General features: G+C 43.2%; 1 protein-coding gene and 1 pseudogene across 2 annotated transcripts; one reads left to right on the top strand and one right to left on the bottom strand.

The window, feature by feature from the left end:
• Positions 1–8,754: 8,754 nt before the first annotated feature.
• On the bottom strand, positions 8,755–10,277 carry LOC119350268 (annotated as a pseudogene).
• A 508-nt stretch (positions 10,278–10,785) lies between these two features.
• LOC119326114 (ATP-dependent DNA helicase Q-like SIM) lies at positions 10,786–23,221 on the top strand. Of its 2 annotated transcripts, none has more exons than XM_037599822.1 (16): positions 10,786–10,982; positions 11,181–11,885; positions 11,977–12,196; positions 12,272–12,382; positions 12,584–12,773; positions 13,143–13,416; positions 13,719–13,912; positions 14,052–14,108; positions 16,864–16,944; positions 17,464–17,527; positions 18,013–18,112; positions 18,213–18,296; positions 18,867–18,954; positions 20,094–20,201; positions 20,397–20,489; positions 22,511–23,221. In XM_037599822.1, the coding sequence occupies exons 2-16, from the start codon at positions 11,327–11,329 to the stop codon at positions 22,820–22,822; spliced, it is 2,535 nt and encodes an 844-aa protein (XP_037455719.1). In that variant the 5' UTR covers positions 10,786–10,982; positions 11,181–11,326; the 3' UTR covers positions 22,823–23,221. The 2 variants fall into 2 exon arrangements, with proteins under 2 accessions (XP_037455719.1, XP_037455715.1); XM_037599818.1 differs by having other exon boundaries at positions 20,088–20,201.
• Positions 23,222–24,937: the final 1,716 nt, after the last annotated feature.

The raw sequence follows: 24,937 nt of genomic DNA, 5'->3' as shown, positions 1-24,937 counted from the left end.
TGCAGATTACTTGCTAGTCTTAACATTTGAGTCTCATTACTAACTAGTATGACTCTATTGTGAAAACCAAATGTGCAGTCTGTGTGCGAGAAGTCCGGTCAGACCGCTCCGCCGATGCCAGTGATTGCTCCTGGGAGCATGGTGAGTTTAATTTGAATGGACATTACTTGCTTGTCTTAACATTTGAGTGTCATAATGCTAACGAGACATTGGAAATGATCTTTGGTGCAGCTTAACTCCAGAAACGCATCGCACGATCCTTCTCCAGCTACCGGCGCGAGCCAGCCCGCTCCTTCTCCAGCTACCGGCGCGAGCCAGCCCGCTCCTACACCTCCGTGATCACGGTAAGTTTCTCTAGTGTTTTGCTTAACAAATGCATAAAGACCTAGACTTAGCTTTATTTCCTCCAATATGCTTACCATAATGACCTAGAGTTAGCTCCTTTTCCTCCAAAATGACTTAATAAGCTTACTGACCTCATAAACCATCCATTCTACCTAAGTTAGCTCTAAAATGACTCATTTTACCTTAGTTAGCTTACAAGTGATCCAATTTATCCAAGTTAGCTCGAAAATGACCCATTTTACGTAGATTAGCTCCTAAATGATCCATTTTACCTACATTAGCTTTAAAATGACCCATTCCACCTAGGTTAGCTCCAAAATGACCCATTTCACCTAGGTTAGCTCCAAAATGACCCATTTCACCTAAGTTAGCTAAAAAACGATCCATTTTACCTTAGTTAGCTCAAAAACGTGGCATTTCACCTAGGTTAGCTCATAAACGACCCATTTGACCTAGGTTAGCTCATAAATGACCCATTTCACCTAGGTTAGCTCATAAACAACCTATTTCACCTAGGTTAGCTCATAAACGACCCATTTCACCTAGGTTTGCTCATAAACGACTCATTTCACCTAACTTAGCTCATAAACGACCCATTTCATCTAGGTTTGCTCATAAACGACTCATTTCACCTAGGTTTGCTCATAAACGACCCATTTCACCTAGGTTTGCTCATAAACGATCCATTTCACCTAGGTTTGCTCATAAACGACCCATTTCACCTAACTTAGCTCCAAAATGATCCATTTCACCTAGGATAGCTCATAAACTACCCATTTCACCTAGGTTAGCTCATATACGATACATTTCACCTAAGTTAGCTAATATATGGCATATACTTCTTCTTCTAGTCTTCTTCTTCTATTCTTTTTCTTCTAGTCTAATTCTTCTTCTAGTCTTCTTTTTCTAACTTTCTTATTTGTCATTTTGCAGGTTTCATTCACTTCACGGAAGCCAGCTTCCTACGATGGATTGCTTGCTTTTTCCTGTTTTTTCCTTTGATGCACTTGTATTCTGCTGGCTTGCTATGAAGAAACTTTGCATATTGTAATATGTATGGATCGATGGAACTATGTGATGGATATATATGTGATGTGAAATTTTTGATGGATATATATGTGATGGATATATATGTGATGTGATGGAACTATGTGATGGATATTTATGTGATGGATATATATGTGCTGTGAAATTTTTGTTGTGATAATTGTTGGATATGAGAAAAACAGAAAAAAAGAGGCAGTGCAGGCTCTTTGCCGTCCGCGGCAGACGACAAAGACCCCTTTGCCGTCGGTGGCAGACGGCAAAGGGGGCACGTGGCACCCACCTGTGCTTCCTGGGGTGGACCATTTGGCCAATTTGCCGACAGTGGCGGACGACAAAGCCTCGCTGACGGCAAAGACTTCGCCTTTGCCGTCCGCCGGGCGGACGACAAAAAAAAACGGGCGCTGAGGTATTGCTGATGTCACCTGGCGGACGGCAAAGAGGCACACTAATTTGCCGTCCGCTGGTGGACGACAAAGGCCGCCGTTAGCCGCCTAACGGAGTGACAATGGAGGACGTGCCACATTTTGCCGTCCGCCTTCTTTGCCGTCCGCCACTGTAGGCAAAGGGCTCTTTGACGTCCGCCATGGAAAGCAGACGGCAAAGGACCTGTTTGCCGACCCTATCTTTGCCGTCTGTGTTTGCCGTCCGCGGCGGACGGCAAAGTGCTTTGCCGTCAGCCATCCCTGCCTTTGCCGTCCGCCATGGCAGATGGCAAAGTACTGGATTCCTGTAGTGCTTCCGGGATGGAAGGGAAAGAACCTTGCGAGGCCGGGAAGGGTCTCCTTGGCAAAGTCTGTGCTATGCGCCATGGCCACACATCACCTCACTGCGCTTCCTCTTCCGGCGTGGGCCAACCATAAGCTTAGCAAGATCTCTCGAACTTCATATGGCAAGGCGACAATTCTGAGAATGCGACCGGAGGACACTCCCTGGTAAACTGGAAGACGGTGTGCAGGCCAAAGGCCCTAGGTGGGCTGGGAATCACAGACCTAGAGAAATTTGGTTGGGAACTCCCAGTTTTCTGACAGCAGCTCACTGTTTTGGCTCTAGAATCCACATACGACCTCGGATTTTGATGAATTTTATATCAAAATCGTCGAGATGCACAACTTTCATGTTGAACACTTTTTGATCTGAGGCCATCAAGTGGGTGTTTCGGGCCGTTTTCTAAAGTCTGTAGCAGAAAAAGCTGTCCGAACGTCCGGACTTCTACCCGGATTGTCCGGCCTCCACCCGGATCATCCGGGACTGGACCTAGATCATCCAGCTTCATCATAAACCTCTGTTGTTTTCGGTGCTTCAATTTCCCGGATGATCCGAACCCCGGCCCGGATGATCCGGCCAAACACTACTGCAGTGCACGATTTTGCCTGTAACTTTTGCATACGACCTCAGATGGGGACAATTCTTATATCAAAATCGTCCATTTCGACGAGATGAATAACTTTGCAGTTTTAACCTTTTCCATCAGAGGCCATCTTGGGGGCGTAATCAGCCGAATATTGTTCTGATTACAAAATCTCAGTACTTCGAACACAACTTCGGCCTTAGAGATGAAATCGGATGGCTATGGCCCAAATATCAAAGTTTCTCCTTTTGACGATATGGTACTTTCTCACTTTGTTCACTTTTCCATTTGAGGCCTTCTAAATTACGTTTTTGACCATGCCAAAATCTGGTGTCAACACATGCCCCCCTGTTTTCGGCAAAACTTGTGTGCCGAAAAATAACTTGCACGAAGTTTGTTCTAAGCGTGATGTCAACACTCCATCGGCCATTTTGTACGTGCTTTGGACGATAAGTATATATCGGACATTTAGATTAGCAACAAAAGTGAAGCTAATCAAACATATAATGATTTGGTAATACCCTTTCATGATGTAATAAATTATATTGCATCCATGAATTAAAATAAGCCCATTGAGGGTAACCAATCATACCTGATGAAGAATTCCATGGCATAGGCATCAACGACATTGTTGAAGAAAATGGATAATGTGTGGACCGGAGATGTTGAAACCTTCGGTTTGGTGCTTCGTAGCTTTCACTCTTTTCCTTCTTCACATTTGCTGCACTCCTTGTAAAGGAAGCTCGCACATAATTCTTATTTTGAATATTTCCTTTGGGAACCCATGCCATGTTTCTCTTTTCAAGTTCTTGTGCACTAAGCTTTTGCAACTTCTTCTTTTTCCAATACGATAAGCCGAGTGGGCACCCCGGCTGCGATTTTGTTTGAAATAATGGCAATTCTTGTTTTACCTTGTGCACTCTCAACTTCTTCCCTTCAGATTTGGCACTTGATTGACTTGCCTCATTACCTTTTGTAGCCAATGTCAACACTTTAATTGGCTCTTTTTCATTTGATATCATATCTGAAGTGGCACTCTTACGACCATCTCTTTTGACACGGTAGACTTGCTCAACCACCTCCTTATTCTTCCTTGTGCTCTAGACTGATTCTTTTTTAGAACGGTCTTGAACATATGACTGCTCATTGAACGTTGGTCTTCTTGGAGCTGCATAATACTGGCGAGATGGTTTATAATAATATGGAGAATGTGCCCTTGTATCATACTTGTCCCATGATGGATATGGATTTACGTGAGCATAGGGAGGCATCCACGACATTGGCATTGGCGGCCCAAAATAAGGATATGAACAAGTGGCATTCAAATTCTCTTCTTGCGAATATCGATCCTTGGATTTGCACCAAGGGGGTGGTCTTGATGCTTTTGCATTAGTTGGCCGATAAGCACTATTCTCCTCACTTATCTTCTGATATTTTTCCAATAGTTGCGCGAAAGTGACTTTCGGCTTTTTACCTTTGTGCTTACGTCGGCCTTTGTTCTCTTTGGTTGTGCTTGCACCGATCTTTGGATTTTCTTGTTGCCCCCCAGTACTTGGTGTCTTTTGTGCAACCTCGATGGAATTTTCGCCCTCAAGAATATTATCATTGTGCTCTTGAACAACTTCCTTACTTGAAAGCTGGATCCCATTACCCACGAGCCTTACCTTCTCATGTTTAGATGGATCGGCTTGAAGCAGCCGATACAAAAACCGTTTGCCATCAGGACCAATCAGAATAGACTGGTCATCCCTTGGTGTTTCAACAAGTTTCAATCGTCCTTTTTCAATGACCGATTTTACTATTTGACGAAACATATTGCAATCCTCAAAACTATGCTCGAACGAATCATGCAACTTACAATACATTCATCCTCGGATAGATTATTTTCATGGTGATCAAGAACTCTAATGTAATTATTTTTCAGCAACAAATCAAATATTTGATCACACATGCTTGAATTGAAGGGATGCTTCTCATTTTCTAGCCGATCTTGGTGAGAGAACGGCTTTCCAGGTAAGCAAAGGAATGGTTTAGAATACCCCCATTCGGCTATGCATTGTGTTTTGCATTCTATCTCCGATGTCTTTGGATAAGATATTATACTAGCATTAGTTTTCTCAATAGAATTTAACCTTGGCTTTAAAATTCTGAAATGAAAATAGTTAGAACACATATGTCTCAATTGAGACCAAGTGTAATCCAAGTAAGAAACAAGCAAAGCTACCCAATTATATATGAACTTTTGATAAAGCAATGGGGAAAACTTTGCCTGCAATAATAAGTCACAATCGGTCTTTATAAATGGCACAATGTGTTGACCGATATGCTTTGCAATGATTTTATTGCTAACAAATAAATCACCCTTCTTCATTGGTCTTTCAAGATTGCTTATGAGAATTTTTCTAATAGAAGCATCAACAATAAAGTTGCGACCAAATCGGAAGATAGGTAAATCACTTGCTAGGAATACCTCTTCGAATATGTTGGGAGAGCATGATGGTTGTGTTACTTGAACGATATCTTGTTCCCCTTTCGAATAGCTCCCCAGCGCCTTGTCATCCTCTTTCTCTAGGATAGACCCGACATACGTAATATTTGATTCGGTCTTTTCAATAACCGAATTAGATTGGTTATCCGAATCACCACTCTTTTTGATAATTCTACCCACACCCAATGCTTTCTCTTTTTGACATAATCTAGCTTGTATTGCAACAGAATTAATAGGCCTTCCCTCTTTTGTTAATTCGTGTAGAACAACATTGCATTCGTCCCAAAAAGACGTAAGATTTTTCTTAATGACCCAATCTGGATAGAATTTCCCCCGACACTTTTAGACTCTTTCGATAACGAGATGTCGCCGAAATTCTGTAATTGTGCAGGGAAAACATTGTATGCTACGGTAGTAGGTGAACACACATGTGATCCTATAAGATTTTCACTTATTCGGCTATCAGCATGAAGGTACGAAGCCGAATTATGAATACCTACAGTTGCATATGGTGTCAAAAAGTTAGTAGCATGAGGTGTAGCATATGGTTCTTGAGGGCAATTGGCCGAATAACTAGTAGTAGTATGGCCAATACCCCCATCCACCAACATGTTTGGATTAACATACTGCAAGTTACTTGTCGATGAATAAAAAGGTGAAACACTTTGTTGTATGCTATTGGAAATTTTAACATGAGGTGTTTCAAATTGATTACCTAAACCCATCATGTTGTTCATCGGCATATGGATTTGTGGGGTTGCCAATGCACGAGAGTTAGGATACATATGTTGTATGTTGCTAAAATCATAAGAATTTGAAGCATGAAGATTATTTTGCATCGGCCCTTGCATGTAATTAGATGCATGATTGATGAAATTAGGGCTAGCCGATACATTATGCTCATTAAATGATCTAGCAACAACATATGCATTATTTGCATCTATATATGTGAATTGGGTATTCATATTACCTTTGTAGATTGCAAACCCTAGATGACGATCTCTTCATAGCAAGAACAGGCTGGAGACCGTTCAAAGCCTCGTCCCCAGCGGAGTCGCCAAAAAGTGTGTTCACACACGAACACGCCACCGTGTACCTCCAACACCAAGGGTGATGCACCGCAGCTCACGTCGAAGGAGACCCGTCCGGAAGCGCTGTACGCAAGACAATCCGGCGGGTGCTTTTGTAGACCTGAAACCCCACACGCCCGGGAGGGACCCCGTCAGGGCGCGTGGCGACTATGGGCTGTCCTAGGTCAGCCTGACCGCCCATAGGGCCTCGAGGTTCGCCGCCCTGCAATGAAGAAGAACGAACGAAGAACGAGGAAGAAGAAGAACAAGGGAGAAGGAAAAGTAAAGGTAAAAAGTGTAGATAGATTTGTTCGATTGTGTGTTGTTCAATCGACCATCACCTCTTATCTATATAAGAGGCGTATGGACTTCCCGTACAAGAAAAGGACTTGCCTTGTCGTCAAAATCATCAAAATCTAACCAAACTCGGACGTCTCATGACCTCTGGCCCGGATGATCCGGCCTAGCCCAGTTTTCTGACAGCAGCTCACAGTTTTGACTCTAGAATCCACATACGACCTCGCATATTGACGAATTTTATATCAAAATCAACCGTCTCGACGAGACACACAACTTTCATGTTGAACACTTTTCAATCTGAGGCCATCAAGTGGGTGTTTAGGGCCATTTTTCTAAAGTCTGTAGCAGAAAAAGTTGTCCGGACGTTCGGACTTCTACCCGGATTGTCCGGACTCCTCCCGGATCATCCGGGTGGACCCAGATCATCCGGCTTCATCATAAACCTTCTGTTGTTTTCGGTTCTTCAATTTCCCGGTTCTTCAAGTTTTGCTTCACGGAATAGCACAACTGTGCTTGTGCTTCCGTAAGAAAGCATGGCAGTGCTTCCAAAAAAAGAAAAAAAATCACAGTTGTGCTTTTGATTATTTTCTAGGTCTCGTTTTCTTTCTGGTTTTAGTTTTTAAAATTTTTCATCTTTTTGAGGTGTTTTGGAGGAAAGGGTTTGTTTAAACATACTAACATGTGATTTAGTTTCTAAAATCTCGACACGAGAAACATAAACATTGGAAACGGTTCGTGATATGGACACATGGTTCAAGAGATAAAATATTTAAAAGAAATGAATGAATGAGAAAACACAAAACTCTCAGATTGTGACAAGTGTCACGCATCCAGCGAGCCACTTAGCTCTACTAATTAATCTCTATCTCTACATATATACTACTTAAAAAACATAAGGTTTCCGTTTCACTCTCTCCTTCGTCCAACCTCTCTCTCTCTCTCTCTCTCTCTCATGTTTGGTTTTTTCCTCTCATCTTTGAATTTTCTCCCCTTCCCTTCTCATGTTTGGTTTTTTCCTCTCATCTTTGAATTTTCTCCTGAATAATATTATTCTTTGGTAAGTTAATAAATTCTTACCAAATAAGTGCTTAACAATAAGATGGCATTCCCTCTCCCCTCTTTGATAATTCTCCTAAATAACACAACCTCTGTAAATAAGTCTCTACAACATCTTATGTTTTTTTTACAAAGGGAGTATTTTTTTGATAAGTCAATAAATTCTTATCAAATACTCCCTCTGTTCCATGATGTAGTGCATATAGACTTTTTAAAAAGTCAAAGCTCACAAACTTTGACCAAGTTTGTGGAGAAACCTATTTACATCTAGAATGCCAAATATATATTATTAATTTTTTCATAAGATGTAGTTTCAGATTTTATATTTTTGGTCTTGTAGTTATAAATTGTTTTCTCAATGAACTTGGTTAAAATTTATAAAAGTTTGACTTTAAAAAAAAATCTATACGCGCTATATTATGGAACAGGAGGAGTAAGTGTTTAATAATAGGATGGTAAATCATGGCAACTGCATACAAAAAACTTACGAAGATTTTAGCGGACGAATGTAATACTATCTCTGTATCAAAATATAAGACTTTTTTAGGTTAAACAAACTACAAAAACGTCTTATATCGTCTTTTTTTGAGAAAACCTGGTCTTATATTTTGATACGAAGGAAGTAAAAGATGTTCAATCATGGATAGCCTACTAGAATAAATATTTATACTCCCGTTGCAACGCAAAGGCAAATTATCTACGTCACCACAAAAGAAGATTAAGAGTGACATTTATAAGGGCACGCTATAGCATGTGACTAAACCTGTGAATAGTTTGTAATCCAGATTAAACCCAGCCCAATCCATACAGGTATAAGTCCAACAACCAAACCAGACCAGACTAACTAGCAAATGCTATAATCCAAACCAATCCAAACTGCATGTATTTTCGAGCCAAAACCATCCGAACCATTCCCCACAAACAGTTTCAACCTGAAGTTTCAAACCAAGGGCGTGCCTGTGTCAGATTACTATGGGAAGAGAGGCGTTGGAAGGGTGATTAGCTGCTCCTGCATGTTACTAACCATCACAACATATGTACATAGAACAAGCTATAATGCTAGATACTAACATTGTAGTTGACTAGCTGCACTCCATCCATCACGGATTAAGACGATCTTGTTCGCAGTGTTCGGCCTCGTCGGGCAACTCGCCGGCGCCGTCGAGCGGGAAAAAGGCTATACCTCGTAGGGCGCCATGTAACTGTTGTATATCACACGGTTCAGCAGTAGTTGGGCAACTCGGCCACAACCTGCACCACACACTGTTGAAAATGTAAACAAATTACTACGAGATTTAATCCGAATTAACAGAAGATAAATCATGACTACAGTAGCAGAGATTGAACTAATTATCCGAACTAGCATAGTAGATGAACGGATCACATCTAGGCACATACTAGAAACATGAATTCTACCACGATCTCGAACAGGAAAGATAGAATCACATACGGTGCAGCGGGAGCAGCACCACCGGCGTTGACGTTGTCGCCCATGTCGTCGAGGATGAGGTTGCCGAGGTCGGGGAAGAAGTCGTCGTTTGCGAAGTCGTCGCTGCCAGCAGTCGCGCGAGTGCGCTCCCCAAAAACCTGATCGCCCTTCTCCCGTACAGGATCACGAGAGGCGGGGTTCCGGAGGCCTGCTGTCCCTTCTCCCGGTGCACGCCGAAAGGAGGGATGGAGAAGACTTGCTTGGCGGCGCAATGATCTGAAACGGTGGTGAGAAACCATACGAAGCGGCCGCGGCTAGGGTAGACGTCTGCCTGACTATATAGTGCGGGCCGGGTAGGTTGTGGGAGTAAACCCCATGTCCGAGTCGTCACGATCCAAAAGAATCGGAAACGGTTCAGTAATTAACGCGTCCGTTAATTATTAATTAATGACTCATTAATTTTCCCCGAGCAGCAAAAATATAGACAACATGCATAGCTCTGTCCTCGGCTCAGCTCAATCCCGCGGCGCGTCGTGACGAGGCGAGGCGTGGCGTGGCGAGGCAAGCGAGGAGGAGAAGCGCGCGTGTAGGTCTCCTCTTCTCATGCTCATACAAGTGGTAGGAGAGCTCACCTTATAAAGAGGTGCAACTCTCTCTCAACTTATGAGGTGGGACTAAACTTTAGCCTCACTCACTCCACTCACATGTGTGTATGAATGGGCCAAGAGAATTTCAGAAATTACTTGGGCTTTGGGCCAAAAGCCCACTAGCAAATTCCAACACACACAGCCCGCAGTTCGCCGCCGTGATGTTCCTGGTGATGTGGTGCACCACCCAAGCCCCCAGATGGTTGTCTTGGCTCCGCCGCCGTCCGTCGAGCTGCGCCGTGTTCGTCGCAGCTGTCCGACGAGCTGCGCTGTGTCCGTCGCCGGCCCCTTGTTCGCACTGTCGTCACGTTGTTGGACATGAACATGAGCTTCCCTGCGCTCGGTTGAACGTGGCAGGTCCATGCCGGTGTCGTTCTGGCCTTCTGGGTGTTGAGAAGGCTGAGTGTGCAGCCCGTATCCGCACCGTCGCGGCCACGCAGAGCGCGCAGTCCTGCCGCGGGATGTCATTGCATCACTGCGCAAGGCCCCATATCGCCGAGGAGGAGCGGCTGGCCGTGGCCGTAGCGTAGTAGGCGACAGGAAGCATCGTCGGCACCAGCAGTGGAGACGACGGGGAAGACGTTGCAAATGCGTGCTTGCTTTGATCGGGACCCTAACCTAGCCGCTCGAAGGAAGCTGGTCCATGATTTAGTTCTCGGTCCATGGGTTAAAACGGTTTAAGACCATTTGGTCTCTCACCAGACCGAACCAGACCAAACCGCTAATAGGGAAAGCCCAAACCAAATCAGTTTACGTCAGGAGCTTAGCCCATTTAATCCAAACCAACAGAGACCAATAGGAAAACCGATCTGAAACTATGGTCTCAGTCCAAACTATTCTCAGGTTTACATGTGACTTCACACTTTTCTGGGCGTCGGCTGTGCGAGGCCCAGACGTGTCATTTGAGGTCATGTTTTGCAAGCCTGGCCTAAACCCAGCCCGGCCCAGACAATACACAAGTCTTGCGGTTGGTGTTGGGTCGCTTGAGGGTGAGCCTGAAAAGTGCTTCTAATCGGAATCGTGTGTCTCCCTCGCTCGCGCGCCGTCCCGTTGGTCCCAGTCCCACATGCCAGCCACGGCCCTCGAACGAAACTCCAGGCTTCTGCCGCACTCTCTCCCGCGATTCGAAACCAAAACCCTCGCCATCCCATTCCCCTCCCTCTCCGGAGCTGCGAGCAGAGGGCGGCGGCGGCGTGAGGCGGAGGGCGCGGAACGAATTGGGGATCCTGCAGCGAGGAGCCCGATTCCACAGGTAAATCCTCGCCATTTCTTCTCGCCGGTCCCGCCCTGTTCGATCCGACCCTACCCGCTCCACCCAATTCGGTTTTAGTTCGAACCGAGAACCCCGCGTACGGTGACTGCTCTCCCTCGCCCAAGTAAACCGGAATTAGGGGCAGCGCCAAGCAATTGCATGGAAATTAATCGCCGCCGCGTTCTGTTTTATTGACAGGTCAACCCAGGCGTACCGGTGCAGATTTCGGGGCTAGGTATCCACCGTCGTGCAGCTTAACGCCGAGCCCCGACCACAAGGATCTGTTGTTCTTCAGCTAGTGAGCACCGAGCTTGGCTTGCAAGCGCAGCTCACTGGTTCTGATCATGGATGCCAATTCTGTCGGCACTGATGTATCTGCTGATCATGTCATTGCCGAGTTGCTTGAGATGGGGTTTGAGTTCGACAAGATCAGCGAAGCCATTGGGGTTGTCGGTCCATGCCGTGCTGACGTGGTGGAGTTTCTGCTGAATGGTTCTGGTAGTGTACAAAGAAAGTCAGGTGGGGGGTCACAAAGACGCTCTTCTGACAGGAGTGCTAGACTGGCTAATCCCAGGGGGAAATTGAAGCAGTCTAGCATTACTGATCATATCGCGTCAACCACTGGCAGTAAAACCGAGTCTTGTGGCGAGGAGCCAAGTACCTCATATTCTTGTTTAGCGGCCAACATGAACCCTGCATCAACTGCTGCTATCTGTTTAAAACCAAAGCCTGAACATCAGATTTTGGTTGATGATCCTAGAGGCGAGTTTGACCGGACCGACAAAATTAGTGCTATTTTGCAAAAGCATTTTGGATTCTCCTGTGTGAAGAATTTCCAAAAGGAAGCCTTGGATGCTTGGTTTGCTCACAAGGATTGTCTTGTTCTAGCAGCAACTGGATCAGGTAGTTTATTATTATGCATTCTCTATATTGTTATGCAAGGTTTGAGGCACCTGTAATAAAATGAATGATGTGAAAATGACCATGTTGGCAGGGAAGTCCCTTTGCTTTCAGATTCCAGCTCTTTTGACTACGAAGGTTGTGGTGGTGATCTCACCCTTGATTAGTCTGATGCACGACCAGTGCCTAAAACTTGCAAAACATGGGATATCGGCATGCTTCCTTGGATCAGGGCAACCAGATAATCGTGTTGAGGGCAAAGCGATGGCTGGCATGTATAAGATTATTTATGTTTGCCCCGAGACAGTTTTAAGGTAATCATTCTGCTTTTGATTGCTAAAATTGATTCATCGGTTGCCATGCTTACTCGGCAAGTTCTTTACATGCAGACTGATGGAACCATTGAAGAAACTTGCAGAAAAACCAGGGATTGCACTTTTTGCCATTGACGAGGTTCATTGTGTTTCTAAATGGGGTCACGATTTCCGACCCGACTATAGGTCTGCTCTTGTATTCAGTACCCTATATTGAAGGTGCAAATCAGTATCTAGCACTGTTTTTCATCATTACTTGTTAGTTTGTACTTGCACATCAGTGAGATAATATTTGGGTTGGTACTTAAGAACCAACCACACTCTTCTATGTTCTTGCAGTGTTTTACAGCTCTAGTACTTAAGTAAACAATTATCTCTCGCCTACAGGAAACTATCTGTGCTTCGACAAAATTTCTGTTCCAGCAAATTGAAGTTCTTGGAACATGATATTCCTTTGATGGCATTGACTGCTACTGCAACTCTCCCAGTACGAGAAGACATTCTTAAGTCCTTGAAAATGTCAGGACATACAGTGGTTGTCTTGACGTCCTTTTTCCGACCAAACCTTCGATTTAATGTGAGTAAATCTTTTTATTTTTTCATGTTCTGTCCAGAGGATTACATTGTGGTATGGTGTGTCAAGCTGTAGAGTTGGAATCCCCTTGATCTTATTAACCACTAAAATACATGCAAGAGGAGTTGAATGGTTGGGATGTAAAATTGTGTTGGTATATCTAATAACAAATGGTTTGGTGTGCATAGCCATAGATGGACATCTGAATGTGCATTAGCTTAAATGTCTTACTAGGATCCAAATACCTTCATTTCCTGTAATTTAACTATTCTTTCCTTTGGAGTGGTGGATAGTTGGAGCTACACAGGTGAATTGCAGTCTTTTAAAGCTTCCTGCCGATTGTCTCATGCACCCCCCTGTTTCTGGTTGTAGGTAAAGCACAGTAAAACCTCTGCCTCATCATATGGAAAGGACTTTCAAGAACTAATAGGGACTTACAACGCTTCAAGGAATTTCAGGGGGAAAAGCCAGAAAATTCTTCATGAAGTTGAGCCTGAGTCTGAAAGCAGCTCATACGAGTCACTAGACGATAGTGCATCAGATGACGAAGATGCAATTTCTGATAAAACTGAACTTGCCAAGTCTTTCGTAAAAGAAAATGCTGAACATGAGCTGGATCAGTATCCAGGAGTAGATGATTTTGATGGTAATTAACGAGACATCTGTTAACAGTTATAGGACTACTTGTTTTTTAGAGGATGTTGTATTGCTTCATTTACTTAAAGAAAACAAACTGCTGACCTTACTTTTGAACTTAGTTCACATTTTTTGAAGGAGCTGTATAAGAAGTTTTTAAGAACGTAATATCTTCTTTGAAACCCAGCTTCTAACCTCGGTATGATTATTGATGCTTCATAGGATACATGCTAATAGTGTTTTTGAAGATATTTATTCATCTTTGTGTAGTCTAATGTATGCTTCTGACTGACAGTTGAGTTTCTCTTACAGTTTCATGTGGAGAGTTCCTTGAAAGCTCGCGACCTGAGAGCTTTGCATTTCCTGTTCAATCCGTTGAAACTAGCTCATCAGAAAGTTTGGATCAAGGTCCTACAATTGTTTATGTACCCACGAGGAAAGGAACTGTGGAACTGGCTAACTATCTGGGCAAATCAGGCCTCAAAGCTGCAGCGTATAATGCAAAGGTTGGCACCACCTACTGGAACATGCTACTTTTGTATAAGAGAACAGCTTAAATGTTTGCAGACTGCAGACATATTATCTGTTCTCTTAATATATGTAGACCTGTGCCTTTTTTTGAAGCTATCTGACAATTCTTTCCAGATGCCTAGATCACATTTGAGGCAGGTGCACGAGCAGTTCCATAGCAATGCCTTAGAGGTAACCATAAATATCTTCATATTTTTAATTTCATACATGACTGGAATATGCTATGGAAGGTTGCTCTCTTCCATTTAAAGATGCAGTTACTCTGTGCCCAACTGCTGTTGTGCATATTTATTTTGAGATAGCATCGTTGATAAGGGGCTTAGGATTTCCCATTTTGTACATCTCAAAGTGATAACGGTTCATACTTCCATAAGTCTGACTTGGTTCCCATTCACATATTGGGACTTATAACTGATATAAGATGCAAAATTTCTAATGTATTGATACTTGATGGCACTTCTTTCTCTACAATTCTCGTTCAGCACAAATGGCCACTTTATAAATCCCAACAAAACTATATATTAGATATATCCCATGTTATTAACATTCTTTAGTGTTATGCCAAGCCCTTGAGAAAATGGCTTCAACTAAAGTGATAAATCTCCTGAATCTTGATATTACATGTCTCATGCTTTACTATACTTGGAACTGGGCATCGAGCAGTTAACTAGTGGGGTGCGGCCGGCACACGCCCAGCCCTCCAGTCCTCCACCCCCGTTCAAGCCTTGGGCTCTGCTTGGTGTGTGCCTCAGTTGTTTCTTGTTAATAACTGTTGGCCTCGTTTTTTTTTCTGTATTATACTTCCTCCGTTCCTAAATATAAGACCTTTTAGAGAATCCACTATGGACTACATACGGAGCAAAATGAGTGAATCTACACTCTAAAATATGTCTATATACATCTGTATGTAGTTCATAATGGAATCTCTAAAAGGTCTTATATGTAGGAATGGAGGGATTACTTAATTATTAACTGAAACCTTCTCATGTTATCAATATTTTATCATTTCTTGCACTATCCATATCAGGGATGAATCTAGTCTCCCAATTTTCCAAGTTTTCATAACTCTGTGTGCAATACATCATCAAATTTCCTATTTAAACTCTAAAACTGTTATGGCGCTGCTAGAAGGAGGGCGCGAGAAGGCTGGCCGGGGGCCTTTTTGCCCACGGCCGGGCAAGAGGGAAGGGATTTCCTTCTTAATTCTTGCTTGATTAGATTGATACATCTCCTCTCTTTATATAGAGAGGTTTACTTGACTCTCAAGCAAGGCTTACTTGACCCCTAAGCAAACGACCCTTATCTCTAATTAACCCTAAGACTAATGGGCCCATTAGGCCCATTACATACTCTAACACTACACCCCACCTGGACATGCAGCTTGTCCTCGAGCTGCAGCCTAACCAACTTATAACCATGACTCGACGCAACACAAACCTAACACCTAAAAACAAGCCTTTTACATCTCGGCTTGTTTTATTATTTTCAACCTGAAATAGACTAGGACGCTTTATTTTGGACGTGCACGTGTACAGCCACCTGGATCCCATGGACACCACCTGGACAAAAGGAGTGCATGTGTATGGCTGTTGGTCTGCACCGCACAGGAAAGAGTGGAGGGCTTGCGATGGAGAATGACGAGGAGGGGTGCGCCCCCCCAACCGCTGATGTCGCGGACTTTGAGGTCACTGCCCGCGGGGAAAACAGCATGTCCGCCGCCCGTGGGGGAAACCGCATTGCCCAAGATCCCCGACGCAGCGGACGAGATTGAGGTCCTTTGCGCAACGAAGGGCAACTTGGAGGAGCGGCAACTGTAGACCACGCATCTCCCGCACACGCCGACACGCTAGGAGGCCGCGCGCAGCAGCCTGCAGCCTCACCGCCGCCGACACGTGGCGGGTAGCGATCCAAGACAGAAGCGGTGACGGCGACGGCGGGGACTTGATCTGCTGGATGTGGACGCCCTGGGATGGCGGTGGCGCTGATGGGAACGAGGTCGTCGCAGTCCCGTTGTAGGGCATCCCATACTGGGCGGCGGAGCTGACCGGCGGTGGTTGCTGCAGCTGCAGCGGCTGCTGCGGGGTCGCGCCGGGCAGCGGCAGCGGCAGCTGCGGCGGAGCACTGGGTGCGGCGGAGGCCGACAAGAGCGGCGGCTGCCACTGTAGCCAGGGCTGGGTGGTGGTGGCGATGTATGGCAGCTGCAGCGGCCCGGCGAGCGCGGCGAAGGCCGCCTGGTGCGGCGGCTGCCACGGCAGCCACGGCGGCGCGGGGGCGGCGATGGGCGGCGCAGCCGGGTGCGGCCTGTAGGACCCGGCCAAGAACATGTGGATCTCTTGGACCGTCTGGGTTAGGTCCCGCAGCACCCCGGACACCTCTTCCCAGGTGAGGACGGCGGGGGCGGGCGCGATGGAGGATCCCGGCGCGGGCAGGAGCGAGGCGACGGTCGTGGTGGTCGTCGGGGGCGACATGGTGACCGACAGCGGAAGAGACGGACTTGGCGGCGGTGAAGACATGATCGAACCGAAGCTAACTGATACCAAATTGTTATGGCGCTGCTAGAAGGAGGGCGCGAGAGGGCCGGCCGGGGGCCTTTTTGCCCACGGCCGTGCAAGAGGGAAGGGATTTCCTTCTTAATTCTTGCTTGATTAGATTGATACATCTCCTCTCTTTATATAGAGAGGTTTACTTGACTCTCAAGCAAGGCTTACTTGACCCCTAAGCAAACGACCCTTATCTCTAATTAACCCTAAGACTAATGGGCCCATTAGGCCCATTACGTACTCTAACAAAAACCCTATCATGCACTTATGCCAAAAGTGAATGCTGGTTCCCTGCACACCAAATAATTTCCTTCAGTCTCTCAAACTTTGCTGAACCCTTCAGTCCTCTGTGGCCTATTTCTAATGACCTAATCCTCTTTATACAGGTTGTTGTGGCTACTATAGCATTTGGCATGGGAATCGACAAATCAAATGTCAGAAGAATTATTCACTACGGTTTACCGCAGGTTAGTTTGGCCTCCAGTGGTGTAGTACCTTCTGAACACTATTTTGCTGTCGACATGTGTGTATGTCTCTGTGAAAAATGCATGACTTTGTTGTTCTGGACTTCTGATATACACAGAAAAATGTTATCACTAACAAATACCTAGAAGGCTCATATGTCATATGCATCCAAAGACCTGCTCTGATAGTGCTTTTTTTTTTGGCGACAAGCTCTGATAGTGTGGATGTTAGGCAGAACAAGTCATTTAGAGCTTATACGTATTAACATATATGTCGCATGTCGGCATGCCAAGCTTGAAATTTACAACCGCTGATTGGTTAGTGAACCACAACACTGAAAAATCAGTCCCAGGTTGATTACTGACCTAACAATCTAATATCATGCAGAAAGACTAATTTAATTACTCTCTTTCGCTAGTTCAAATACATCCAAGTTGGGTTAACTTTTTTTTTTCAGAAGTGTTAACTTTTGGTTGTGTTTATTCTTTGTGTCTGAAGTTCTCTTGGCCCTTGTTATCCAGAGTTTGGAAGCGTATTATCAAGAAGCTGGTCGTGCTGGTAGAGATGGAAAGTTGTCAGATTGCAGTGAGTTCTTATACTTCATACTTGCTGTAATGTTGTTTAGCTTGTTTCTGGACGCAATGAAGAAAATGATGAATCATATGCTAACTAGAGAGTATTTATATGTATTGTATATCCTTACTTGCAACCAGTTCTAAAATCCGGGATGGTGAGTGAACTGGACATGAATTGATTCACCAGTTTGGTTGTTCAACTAGTGGTTCAGCCGGTCCGACTGTCGACTGCCAATCCTGATTTTTTATTGGCTTGGATCTTTTTTTTTGTCAAAGCAAAGGATGTTAAATTATTATAAAGCAATATTACTGTCAGTAGATTTTAGTGGGCCTTCACGCGAAAAGTTCATTGTTGTGTATTTGTCTAATATAAAGTACATATTGGACCCCAAAGCTTTTGGTATCAAGCACTATTTTTATCCTTAGTTATGAAGCTTGCTTTATTCCTCTCTGCACAATTTCACTTGTTTCTTTACATTGTTTATTTATTGGCAGCTTTATATTGTAATTCCATGAGAACACCGACACTGCTTCCTAACAAAAGAAGCGACGAACAGACAAGGGCAGCATATAGAATGCTACGGGATTGCTTTCAGTATGTCTCAGAACCATAAATTCAAACCCTGGCGATGGCCTAAAACGTATATTCATTAATTCTCGTGACTTAATCGCTATGTAAATTTTCTATATTGCAGCTATGCTTTGAACACTTCAACATGTAGAGCCAAAATACTAGTAAAGTACTTTGGTGAGGAATTTGGTTCCGACGGATGCGAAATGTACTTTTCTACTTTCTCCATGCATCTTCCCCTTATTTAAATGAAATAAGCACATGCTTCTTCCAGTTTCGTGGGTATTTAGTAGTACTATATGGTATAATTTAGAAATAAAAGATACTACTCCCTTGTTCCTAAAAGACAAGTCATTTAACTTTTGTATGAAGTCAACCTTATTAAATTTGACCATGTTTACAGAAAAGAAACATCAACATCTACAATACCAAATCAATCTATTAAGAATATATGTATTAACATTGTATTTATTTGGTACAGTAGATGTTATTTTTCTGTTAACTTGTTCAAACTTAAGAAAGTTTGACTTTAAACAGAAGTTAAAGCCGTCTGCAGCCTAGATTACTTGTATCAGGCATTCTTCTAATAAAAATAAAGTCCAAGAACTACCACTTTCCTTGACAGGGACATGTGGGGCTCAGGCCTAGATGTCAGTGATTCAACAAGGATCTCTTTAAAACTTACATTTTCGTCTGTGGCACGAATTAAATTCCTCATTTTAACTTTATTTCAACCAGTAGTTATGTGAGTGTCTATCTGACTTGGTTTTCACCTCAGGTGTGACGTCTGTATTAATGGCCCTCCTGAAATGCATGATTTCAAGGAAGAAGCAGTTGTGTTCATGAATGTGCTCCAAGCTCAAGCTGTGAGTACCTAACATATGTCCATATCCTACTCTAGTGCTGAACAGCTGATAAATGCGATGTCTATTACAATTGTATCCACTCTAATATCTCAGTAGCATATAAAGGTTTCTGTTTTCTGTTTTACCATCTTTAGAGGTTTGTGATCATTCTCCCTTGATAGTTCAAACAAGAGATTCTGTTTCAACAGAAAGGTGTGGTCTCACCACCCTCCTGTCTTAAGGAATATGACATACTAATTCAGTAGTTGAGGAAGTGTATTAAGTTGCTTGCTCTAGTGATACATTTTCAATAAAGAAAAGCACAAATGGGATCAAATTATGCATGATTTACCACAGATCTTATGATCCCATTCCATTGTGGTAGTGTCAGGGTCTACTTTTCTGATGCTTTTGACTTACAAACTTAGTGTTAAAGGGATACTAGAGTTATTTTTATTATTAGAACTGGTTTGCATATCAGCGGTGGTGTCATTTTTTATTTCTGTTGGGCAAGGAACTTTCATGGAGGGATTTATTTACATTAGTCTATAGCTAGCCTGGCTAAGCAGTGGATATATAGACATATGTGTGACTCCATGGAATCCTGGACCCAGCCTATAGGTCTTTATTGGTTTCCAAGTCTAGTTGGGTTAATTCAGAATCTGTGTAGATCTTTCCTAGTTTGAGCTGGTTCATATCTTTCCTAAACTACCGCCAAGCTGTGCTATAGCAACAACGACAAAGCCTGTGCTATAAAGCTAGGCAATTAGGGTGTAATCAGCTGTCAACGAAATAAACAGAGAAAAGGGGAGGGTTTACCCCCAGAACAGATCTATCACCCAAAGGATCATGGCACCCAAGCCTAAACTTTCTCGCCCTTGCCCTCCTAACACCCACGATCATCCCCTCCATAACCTAGGTCGTGACAACATGTTACAAATGTAAGATGCAAGAATGTCCATATTTTCCCCTGTTTTTCTTTACATAGTTTATCCACAGTACCTTCCCATGGGATGTCCCTGTATAGGAAAATGTATAGGACAAGGAATTGGGATGATTTTGGTCTTTGCAATGTAATTTTGACTTATATTTTGCTAGTACCTTTGAACATTTGATACTGTTGGTACTTTGAGTAATCTTTAACATGCATCCAGGGACAGGCAACTGAAGGCATGGACTACAACAGTACAGACTGTTATACATCTGGAAGGCGAAATATTGGGGCGGTGCCTGATTTCAGAATGGCAGTCAGTTATATAAGAGAGAAGGTTTGTGTTCTAATGCATTTCTTCATCTATTTTTTTTTTCAAACTGGGAGCGCTAAACAAAGACTTCTTGTCTTAAGCTTCACCATGCATGCGCAACACAAGTACTTAAATTATCTTTCACTTTTCACTTCCATTCGTACAAGTTAAAAAATTCCAGTCCTCAAATCTGTTCTCATGACTAATATTTAGTTTTAGATTCCTAGGTTTGCCATGACAGACAAGATATGGTGGCAAGGGCTTGCTCGTATTTTAGAGGACATGGGATACATACAGGAAGCAGCTGAAATTGTAAGCAATTTATTTCAGTAGTTTGATGCAGTAGTAATTTATTACTGGTGTGAATGTTGCAATGCTTACATGATGAGGTTGTCTCCCTACTCCTTCCCTAAAAAACAAATTGATGTTACTCCATTGTGCCTCACTTTTAGATTTGTTGCATTCACGTGATGGGCAAACTAAGATTGAAATAGTAAATAGCGAAAAGTTCTTTTTGACATGATGTTGGACACATGTTTGCTTGCGGGCAAGTGATTTACCTGGTCATGTTAAATCAGTTTCTTGATTGTTCAAGTGAAAGTCAGACATATTTCAAGGATGCTACAGTGCTACACACCATCGACATATTTAAGTGTTAACTAAGCTAGTAATATTACTGACAAAAAAAATTATCCTTCATCTCTAGGGAACTACCATCTGCACATTGCATTCAATCACTTTAGATCTAATGAGCTCAGATATTAAAATCCTAAAAAGTAGCCTGTCATTTGTCATTGATTATCACCCAAATTAGCATGTTACCAAATGACCAGTTACTAATTTTAAACCCAAAATATGTTAAATTTCGGAAACAAGAACATGCCAATTTATTTATTTATTTAATCACCAATAGTCGGACCCTTACCCGGACTCTGCGCAAGTGGGAGTTACATGCACCGGGCTGCCCTTTTTATTTAATCACCAATGGAGACCAATTATAGGCTGCTGGCGGATTTCATTGCCAACCAACCACAGTCCACAGTAGAATCTTAAGCTAGCATATCACTTTTATGATATGTCAAGTAACTTCAGTTCACTTGGGTTCATTTACCACCTGAATGCAATACCACCAATAATATTTCATAGTTACTCGCAAAAAAATAAAGTAATATTTCATAGTAAGCCCAGTAAATCTATGATGCAGTAACTTGTCGTTACCTATTTCATGAATCTTAAGGTAATGGAGAATGCATGACATATTCTGATTGTGCATAAACAGAATCTCGATTTGCACTTCTTTTCCGCATTCTTTACAAGACCACCTGGTGGTCTTCCATTCTTTGGATGTTAAAGTTGGGGTGGGTATCTGATATGCCATACCCACAGTACCATATCTATGTTTATCCTTCTGGTAACAAGAAAAGGGTATTTTTAACCTTTCGTGGCACAGTATGCGGATGCTCAGAGATTACTAATATTCGTTTTGTACGTCCTTGTTCACCATAATTAGATCAGGTGCCACCGTCTTGGTTTACCATTTTTATCCGAAAGGCTACAGCTCGAAGCCTCTAATTTGGTTTCTCTTTTGTGTACTTCAGATCTTTTTGCTTACAGATGTAGTGATTCCATTAATTTCAATTATTCATTTCACGACCATAACAAGGAAACATTTTGCTGGTATCTGAGATCAAGTCTGCGCACTGGTATAGCGATAGCAGAACTCTTACTGACAACAGATTCACACTAGTACATTAGCGAGTACATAACTTAACTTCTAGATTCACTGTCATATATCAATACCCCCTCCGTCCCAAAATAAGTGTCTCAACCTTAGTACAACTTTGTACTAAAGTTAGCACAAAGTTGAAACACTTATTTTGGGACGGAGGGAGTACCACCATACCGTGTAACGCTTGATGCCAGGTGACAGGCTACAGCATATCAGTGATGCTACCAGGTATGTAAAACACTATTGAAGGTGAACTAAAAGGCTAAGAAAATACTCCTGGTACCATTTTCCAGTCATCTCACAAGCTTGTCTGCGCACTTTGTTCTATTATTATTTTTCTTTCAGCCCTTCAGTACGCAATTCAGGATAGAATTATGCTGCATTAATTCTAATCTTGAAAACACGGCAAACCTATGTGATGCAAGGAATATAGTAAATGTTAGTGCCATAATTTATGTCGAATTTGTTATGGTTTAACACTGCATTACTTATTTGTTGGTACTTTATTATGCCACCCTGAGCTGTTGTGGCACAGTCATTCATTAGTTTATTTGCTAGACATCAGTTTGGGTTTATCACAGCTGATTAATGGACCCTCTTGCAGCCTCGTGTTCTAATCCAGCATCCAGAGCTGACAAGAGCTGGATTAAATTTTCTGAGTTTACAACCAGACGAGGAAGGCTTATATGCATACCCTGATGCCGCTACATTACTGGCGATTAGTAACCCAAAGTCCTTCTCTTCCTCCTCGGAGTGGGGCAGGGGTTGGGCAGATCCTGAGATACGCCGCCAGCGTCTTGCAGGCAGAACGGGAAGAAGGAAAAGGAAGAGGGGCTCTCGGAAGCAGCCCACAGGTTTCACCACTGCAAAAGAAAGACTATCAGCAATACTGTCAAAGTCGAAACGCAGAAGGTAACACGAGGGGTGATAAGATCATGAGATGACAAAACTATTCATTGGAGCTTGAGATGAAATAATCACATACAGCGAAGTTCAAGTTCACTTCTGAAGCAGTTTTTTTCCGGCAGCAGGCAGGCACATGCTGCTAAATCTAACACAGTCGTTGTTCAGACCGTCATACTTGTTTGGAGATCTGTTGGGTTTTATATTTACTTGGAGATTGCCTACTAATCAGTTGATTTCACAGGTTTACTCTCTAGTGTTAGTTTTAAGTGTTGTAAATTCTGCATGGTTTCTCATTAGGGTAACTATTGCAATACAAATGAATGAGGTTAGAGGTCACTATTTTGGCAGCCCAGGCTCAGTCTGAACGTCGAGACACTGATTTTTTATTTTGACGAGAATTTCTTCATCATCCGTATCATCAACGTGAATGTGAGGATGTACAGATCCAGATATTGCTGCCTACTGTGGATGCTAGTATGCTTCTACTGATTCATCTGAATAGTGGATCGTGTCGTCGGTTCTCACATCAAATCCATAGGGTTTTGTCAAACTATGTTCGTCCATCTCCCAACTGTTTCGTGCAACCTGATCGTTGGGTCGACACGTAAGGGGCAACCGGGAACTTCTTCTCTGCACTCTGGATGGCCACGATGATTCGTACTGTCAGAAAGAAAGAACGTGACTGGACGTGTCTATCAGTCTGTGTGTACGATGCCGTCGTTGTCCTGTTACCTGAAAAATATCCCTACCTGTCGATGTAAGAGCATTTATGTTCCTAGAAGCTAGAAGTGAGAAAGATTGGATAGCATGGGTGGTAAGGAATATGAGAAGTTACGCTCAGGCCCTCTTTGATTCGCAGGATTTTCAAAACGTAGGAATAGGAAAAATATAGGGTTGGAGTGGCATGCACACATGAATCCTACAGGATTAGCATGGAGTGTTTGATGGCCTAGGAAAAGCAAAGAAATTGTAAAAAGAGGTTAGAGTAGATGTTAGATTTTCTATGAGATGTAGTACAAAAGATTTCATAGGAAAAATTCCTATGGGATCCAATCCTATGAATCAAAGGACCAACATAGGAAAAATTCTTAAGGGTTTCAATCCTTCAGAAATCCTATAGAATTCCTTTGAATCAAAGGAACCCTCAGATTAAAAAGCTAAGCTAGTGATGTGGATGCTCTTGGACATAAACTTTAAAAACAAAATGTAAACCCTATCATCTGCATGTGACATCATGCACAATAAGGTTTTTTTGGCTTGTGTCTCGCCTAACCTGTGAGTTTTTTAATAGCTCCAAGGATTTGGCCATTGTCAAGATCATTGCCAAATGCGGCGTTAATGTCCTGTACATTTTCATGTCAATCATTGGCCGAACGTTGGATGGGAACAAGAGAACCACCTCTTTGTGAGATGGATACTCTATATGGTGCTTCTTTTTTACCACCGTACCATCGCACATGCTCATATAAACACACGTGTACACTGAACCATATGAATGTAGACATATACATCTTACCTTTAAGAGCACCTACGAGGTACTGAGCCAGTTCAACATTTTGAGATTGATGAAGTCATCATAGATGTCTCGTAATCAACGGAAACGTCTCCTCCCACGATATGAACATCACCGAAAAGTTTTGGATTTACTCTACTTGGTAGCTATGATGGTAAAACTGATTTTTTTTTGAAAAAGAGGATGACCCCCGGTCTGCATCTGGGAGATGCAGGCAACCATTTTATTAATTATTCACAAAGACCTTACAAAGTAGTACATCAGGTAGTCTGAAGCCACCATCTTAGCAACATCTATCGCTACTCCTATCCACTTGATGAGGGGGTGTCGATAGTCCGAGCCTAATACCGAACAGACATCGCACAAATGCCTACATCTAAAGCCGGAGGCCCCAACCAAGCCACATACTGGGTTTGGGGTCGTCGCCGCCGTTTTTCACTGATCCATCTCCAGAGCAGGTACTAACGCATCAACCATGCAAGGCCTGCCGTTGACGCCCCCACGGCGCCAGGCAACGCCTCCTCCCTGCGCACATCCATCATCACACATCCGTCGCCGAGGCCGTGTCGCGCCACGCCGCCGAGACCTGACGTCGGTGATGCGTCACATGGA

The sequence above is a fragment of the Triticum dicoccoides genome, chromosome 1B, assembly GCF_002162155.2.
Source record: "Triticum dicoccoides isolate Atlit2015 ecotype Zavitan chromosome 1B, WEW_v2.0, whole genome shotgun sequence".
Taxonomy (NCBI): Eukaryota; Viridiplantae; Streptophyta; class Magnoliopsida; order Poales; family Poaceae; genus Triticum; species Triticum dicoccoides.
Note: the sequence above shows the minus strand (reverse complement) of the source record. Positions and strands in the feature narration are given on the sequence as shown.